Source organism: Pterocles gutturalis, unplaced genomic scaffold, assembly GCF_000699245.1.
Source record: "Pterocles gutturalis isolate BGI_N339 unplaced genomic scaffold, ASM69924v1 scaffold3067, whole genome shotgun sequence".
NCBI classification, from domain to species: Eukaryota; Metazoa; Chordata; class Aves; order Pterocliformes; family Pteroclidae; genus Pterocles; species Pterocles gutturalis.
In genome coordinates, this window is record NW_010109913.1 from 29045 (window position 1) to 36125 (window position 7081).

Genomic DNA, 7081 nt, shown 5'->3' on the forward strand with positions numbered 1-7081 from the left:
AAGTATCACTGTGTATCCCTCAGACTCTCCCTTCTCCGGGATCGTTAGCCGGGAACAGGCTGAGCCTTTGGTCATCAGGTGGGGGGCAGTATCACTGTGTATCACTCATTTGTATATTTGTATATAGTATTATTTTCAATATTATTGTAGTTTAGTTGTTAAATTGTCCTTATCTCAACCCACAAGTCCTTTTTTCCCTTTACCCCAAAAACTGGGATACACATTTAGCAAAAGCCACTTGGCTAGTCAACACTAGAGGATCTGCCAATCGGGCTGGTCCTGCCCAGTCAGAACCTTTACACACTACCCCTTTAACTCTCTCCCCTATCCTTAGGTGGGGGCGGGAACTGTGTGAGCGGGTGTGTGTGGTTTGGCCCCCAGCCAAGGGCTAACCCATCACAGAGGTTTTCCTTGCATACAGATTTTAGTGTGTCTCTCTCTCTCTCTTTTTACACCCGTATGAACAAATACGAATAAATGTCTTTGTGTGTCCAAACATGTAATAGTCTATGGTAAGTGAGTGCTTTGTCAATGACAACTGAAGAACAGGAGTCTGCTTAGTAATGCTTATGTGTATTCTGTGAAAAGGTTCAAGTTTAAGCAATTAAAACCCTTTTAAATAATTGCTTTTATTCAGGAGAACCCACTGAGACATCAGCAACTAGGCTTCTCCTGAGACCACCTGATGAGTAAATCAGTGAGAAATGGAAATGCCTTCTTTATAGGACCGGGGTTCTCTTGTTTTAGTCTTAACACCATGTCAGGGCCACCAGCTTCCTCAGCCTCCCCTGGTACATATTATTCTTCCATCTGCCTGGCTGAACAGCAGGCCCCATCATTCAATGAGTGGCATCACTGAACTCACATTTGCTTAATCCCCCTGCCTGATGCTGGCACAAGCAGCAGCCTTTTCTTCGCTCTCTTGGCTTCTTTATATCCAACCAGCTCCAGAGATCCGCCCTCAGAGCCCACCAGGACACACATGTCTGTCCTGCCTCCACCTCCTTCCCTTTGCAAGATTAAGCCAGACCCAGCAGCCTGCACCTCCCTCCTTGCCGGGTCCTGCTGGGGCAGGAGGAGCTGTCTGCGCCCATTGCCGCTCCCTTCTGCAGGACTCATGAGAGGGATGCAGAGAGTGTGACTGCAGGCACCACGCATTCACATGAGAGAAGTGAAGAAAGCCATCAGTGAAGATGAAAAGCAACTGGTAAGAGAACAAGTGGGATTTAGAGAAATCTGTAAATAAGAGATTAGAACAGTTTAAGCTGCCCTTGCCAGCTGCCACCTTTGTTGTTTGATTTTATGACAGCATTATACGAAGGAAATGGTAACAGAAAGAGCTTCATTGACATTTTTTATTATAAGGCAAAGATAAAAAGTTTGCATGTAAAGAAATTGTCTTGTCAATCTGTTAGTAAATCCTTAACTTGGTTTTTTATACATTTCATATGCACAGCTCTGAGGAGAAAGTCAATAACAGAATCTGTCAGAAACTATAGATTCATACTGAAGTTCTTTTTCTGTTTACAGGAAAATTACAGTTTTTGTTTACGTGTGTAGTTTTCTGTGGTCTTTCATCTCAGCCACCATTCAGCAACAATCAAGTAAGGAGACAGACTTTGTCTGCATTTCATCTTTCTGTAATTTTGACTGTCGGAAGAATTTTTCTGAGATTATTCAAAATTAAAATTCTCTCTAGCTCTCTATCACAGAAGGGGAGAACTGTCTATGTGTATGTATGGATGTATGGATGTATGCATATGAGAAAAGGGGAAAAAGCAAGAGATGCGTGTGGTATTTTAAACTCACTATTAGATGTATTTTTAAGGTAAGGATTAAAATCTGGATATAGGTGGTAGATACAGGACACAAACCTCCCCACATTTTTCAGTGCATCCATTTAGATATTCTCCTGCTATGTGTGGCAACAAACTGGTTCTATTTTATTTGCTGGGCATAAAATGTAAATGGCTGGATGTCAGCCATATGTCTCATCAAATAATATAGAATGAGGCCATTCTAAGGTGTAATGTGTCAACCTGAATGTTCCCTTTAAGTCTATGTTGTCAGAAGGAAACCCACATTTATGGTTGAGCCTTTGCAGCACACAAGAGCCTCTCTGTAGGTTAGAAATGAATCTGCTTCCAACTTGCATGCTTCATTCTTCCCCATTCAGACTCTACTAACATTTTCCAGATCGACCTGATACTGGACTTGTACATGACTCTTAAACTCTTTAAATAAATGTTGATTTTTCCTTCCTCCTTCTTTAAATTAGGGGAATCTAGTAGGTTTTCATGCTCATTACAAAGGTTTTTGATGAATAATATTCTGAAAAATTAGATTTTTAAATTTGGTTTCCTCAAACAAATTTCTTCTACATTTTTCCTTGGGTCAACAAAAAACACCTGTAAGTTCTTGCCCCCATCCCATATTTCATGAATGATTATTCTCTGATCAAATAATGAATGGTCATTCTCTGACCAAACATGGCACAGAGGAAGGTGGAAACAGCTAGAATACCAGAGAGGATGGAAAAGATCCCAACAGTTTCTCAACAGCCTCTTTAATTGGCATGAGGTTTGTTTAAGTTTCCTCAGTACTAGGGAGACTATTGACTTAGGTAACTGGCGTTTTTTCCAAAGTTTGCTTAAACCAACAAAAATTCCAACCCAAAAACTCCTTACACAGCGGGCCTTCTTATGCTACAACTATTTCTCCATAGCTCTCCAAGAGAAGAATTGCTATAACACTCTCATTTAAAGGCTTGGAAAAAAAATTAAATAATTAGTCAAGTTATAATTTTAAATTTAGAGCTCTCTAGAAACAGACGCTTATTTTCTTAGACCTCTGACTTCACTGAGAATAGTTCAAATGGATTATTATATACATCTAATTGTTACGATTTATAGCTCTGTTTAATCCATAGTATTCTTACAGTTGCTTCACTTAATTTTTTGAGGTGATCTGAGGCAATGTGCAGGTATATGGTTAATAAATTCACCCTTTTTTGCAGGACTACCAGTCATTCTGGGTGCCAGCCAGAGAATTGATCTCTGCCCAACAATCAGGATTGGCCAAGATGACTTACCAGGCAAGTAGCATCCTGACTTTTTCAGGAAAATGCTGGTGTTCAGAAATTTTATCGAGTTATATTCAGCTCTGTGACTACACAATTCTCTAATTAAATTAAAATGAAAGTTACATTCTGGACATGTGTATTTTTTCTTGTAGGCTTTGACCTGATTTCTCAGTTCCAAATAGAAAAAGCTGCTTCCCAAGGAATTATCCAGAGAGTAGTGGGCTCCACTTCTCTACAAGTGGCTTATAAATTGGGACCCAATGTAGACTTCAGGATCCCAACCAGGTAATGCCTTTTGTTGTTTGACTTTAAAATATACATATTTTGCAATATTATCATTTAAGGGATAGAGCCTCTCCCTGGCTAGATCACCTCACTTGCAAAGCTTTGGGAAGGGGAAAGAGGAGTTCAACTTTTTTTTTTTTGTTGTTGTCACCACCAGACCAGATTGATTCTGTAACAGCAATTTCAGGGACCTCCACTTTCTTCTACCAATGGTATTGCTCAGGGTGCCTCAAGATTTGCTGGTAGGAAGGGATTCACCTCTAAAAGTGAAGCCAAAAGTTGATGACTTGAAAAGAGATAGGGAGGCAAAGAAAAGATAACAGAAGGAGCAGAAGGAGAGTGAGGAAAGTTTTCTCACAACATTGACACAAGGGGATCTTTCTGATCATGTAAGGATTGCAGAGAAAATGTAGGATAAAAGTTGATTGATTGTATGGTAAGGGTTTTTTTGTTTGTTTTTGGATAACTAGTACAGTTGTTCTCTGGGTATCCAGCCCCCCGAGTTGAGAGACAGGGATGGGGAGCAGAATGAACCTACCATAATCCAAGGGAATATGGTTAACAACCTGTTACACCACTTAGACACATATGAGTCCATAAAGCTGGATGGGATCCGTGCAAGGGCACTGAGAGAACTGGCAAAGTGCTCACCAAACCACATTCCATCATTTATCAGCAGTCCTGGCTAACTGAGGAGGTCCCTGTTGACTGGAGGTTAGCAAATGTGACACCCATCTACAAGAAGGGCCAGAAGGAGGATCCAGGGGATTACAGGCCTGTCAGTCTGACCTTGGTACCGGGGAAGGTTATGGAGCAGATCAACTTGAGTGCCATCACACAGCACGTACAGGACAACCAGGTGATCAGGCCCAGTCAGCATGGGTTTATGAAAGGAAGGTCATGCTTGACCAACCTGATCTCCTTCTATGACCAGGTGACCTGATTAATGGTTGAGGGAAAGGCTGTGGATGCTGTCTACCCGGACTTTAGTAAAGCCCGTGACAGTTTCCTACAGCATTCTCCTGGAGAAACTGGCTGCTCATGGCTTGGATGGATGTACTCTTTGCTGGCCAAAAACTGACTGGAAGGCCAGGCCCAAAGGGTTGTGGTGAATGGAGTTAAACAAGTTGGCAGCTGGTGATAAGTGGTGTTTCCCAGGGCTCAGTACTGAGGCCAGTTCTGTTTAATGTCTTTATCAATGATCTGGATGAGAAGATCAAGTGCACCCTAAGTAAGTTTGAAGACGACACCAAGTTGACAGGAATCTTGATCTGCTCAAGGGTAGAAAGGCTCTACAGAGGGATCTGGACAGGCTGGACTGATGGGCTGAGGCCAGTTGTATGAGGTTCAATAAAGCCAAGTGCCGGGTCCTGCACTTTGGTCACAACAACCCCCTGCAACGCTACAGGCTCGGGGGAGAGTGGCTGGAAAGCTGCCCAGCAGAGAGGGACCTGGGGGTGCTGGGCGACAGCCGGCTGAACATGAGCCAGCAGTGTGCCCAGGTGGCCAAGAAGGCCAACAGCATCCTGGCCTGCATCAGCAATAGTGTGGCCAGCAGGACTAGGGCAGGGATTGTGCCCCTGGACTCGGCACTGGTGAGGCTGCACCTTGAATCCTGGGGTCAGTTTTGGGCCCCTCACCACAAGAAGGACATTGAGGTGCTGGAGCAGGTCCAGAGAAGGGCAACGAAGCTGGGGAAGGGTCTGGAGCACAGGTCTGACGAGGAGCGGCTGAGGGAGCTGGGGTTGTTTAGTCTGGAGAAGAGGAGGCTGAGAGGAGACCTTATTGCTCACTATATCTACCTGAAAGGAAGTTGTAGCAAGGTTGGTCTCTTTTCCCTAGTAACAAGCAATAGGATGAGAGGAAATGGCCTCAAGGAGGATTATATTGGATATTAGGAAAAATTTATTCACTGAAAGGGTTGTCAAGCATTGGAACAGGCTGCCCAGGGAAGTGGTGGAGTCACAATCCCCGGAGGTGTTTGAAAGACATGTAGATGTGGCACTTAGGGACATGGTTTAGTGGTGGACTTGGCAGTGTTAGGTTAACAGTTAGACTTTATTATCTTAAAGGTCTTTTCCAGCCTAAATGATTGTATGATTCTATACTTCTGTGCATGTTCCTGGCTGATTTATGGTCACTTAATCTATAAAAGATGAAAACTATTATTTAGCATGCCACAACCAAGTGGCAATAGGAGCCAGGATTTAGGAATCTAGTTGTGTTTGTGCTTTACAGGCCAGACTTGCTGCCGGTGGAGAAATAGAGACAGTACAGAAGGGTAGAGCTGTCTTTGCCAAACAGGCAGGTCTGGATTCTGGTCCAGCACCTTATGTAATTAAGAATGCCTTTACTTAGCAGTTAACTGGCAAGACCTTTAATTGGACTACTGTTTCAGCTAGGAATGATTGGAGTGCAAAGCATTTCTGTTACACTCTGGCTATCACTGACAGATTTTGCTGCTGCAGTCCTCCCTGGCTTCTGCCTTTGTAGACACCAGGTTAGCTAATTTACAGCTTAGCTGGTTGGTGATGTTGAACTCATGACTACACTCCATCCCAGTCGGAAATCAAGATTGCTAATTGCATAAATGTGAATCCAACCACAGACAGAAAATGAGAACTTAATTTTAGTAAAAGTTGAAGATTCTCAGATTTTCAACCATGCTTCTTAGCACAGAAATGGTCTGAGCTACCAAAGTGATAATAGTTTCATTTTTGAGAAAGTTTAGACTTATTGCTATAGGTGGCTCTAGTGAGATATGTGCTTGATATACACAAGTTATCCTTGATGGAGCCTATACCAGCTTCATGGCACTATGGCATCCGAGCTGACTACTGCCACTGGGCTTGTTGGCTGGTTATGGTGTTGTAGCATCGTGAATTCACCACATTCAAGACACTGATAGTTTCAGTCAACAGTGTGCTGTTACACTGCAATACTGCCTCCTTGTATACGTGACATTTAGCCCTGGCTCAAACTAAAAAGTCACCTGCACTTGACCTGAGTGTCTTGTCCCAGGGACCGGATTAAGACTTGATTGCTGACTCTATTGTGTCAGTGTGCTGCTCCTCTGTCACTGGGCCTGATCTTCCTGGTCTGCTCCAGAGTTATATTACAGTGTGCCCCTCTCAGTATGCTAACTCAGAAAGAGCAAACTTGACAGTAAGCAGCTGAGGCTAACAGCACAGGAGAGGCACACCTTAAGCTATTTCCAATAACTTTTTTAAAAAGCAGAACTCTCCACATAATCTTTATAATGTGGCATGGTAGGTGGGTTTTACTGGTATGAAGTTGGGATGATGAAATGCCTGAGAGGCATTACAAGAGTTAGCAAGCTATGCAGAGCACCTCAGGGGAGGCTGAACATCTTTAATGGCATGAGCACAGCTCTGGCTTTCTCAGACCCAGGCATTGCAGCAACCCTGAACTCCTGCTGCGTTTTCCCCCAGCCAGTCCCCGCTACCTTTTATTCACACGTGGAGTATTTAACGAGAATGGAAATATTTCTCAGGGTATCAGCGGGCAGCAGCTGCATCCCGCGGCTGCAGGCAGGGCAGGGGAGAGGGGGAACAGGAGGGGAGGGGAGGGGAAGGGAGTAGGAGGGGAAGGGAGAGAAGAGCAGGGAAGAGCAGGGTAAGGCAGAGGTGGGCAGGGCAAAGGAGGGCAGCGCGGCGCAGGTCAGTGCCGGGCAGGGCCGAGGAGGGCAGAGCC

The 7081-nt window shown here is 44.0% G+C and overlaps 1 protein-coding gene across 1 annotated transcript; it reads left to right on the forward strand.

The window, feature by feature from the left end:
• Window positions 1-1028: 1028 nt before the first annotated feature.
• On the forward strand, window positions 1029-3367 carry LOC104461491 (collagen alpha-1(IX) chain-like; the record flags this gene model as incomplete). Its single annotated transcript, XM_010073113.1, has 4 exons — window positions 1029-1207; window positions 1531-1604; window positions 3017-3094; window positions 3235-3367. Coding segments are annotated over exons 1-4 (299 nt in total), but the record flags the coding sequence as incomplete, so codon positions are not given.
• Window positions 3368-7081: the final 3714 nt, after the last annotated feature.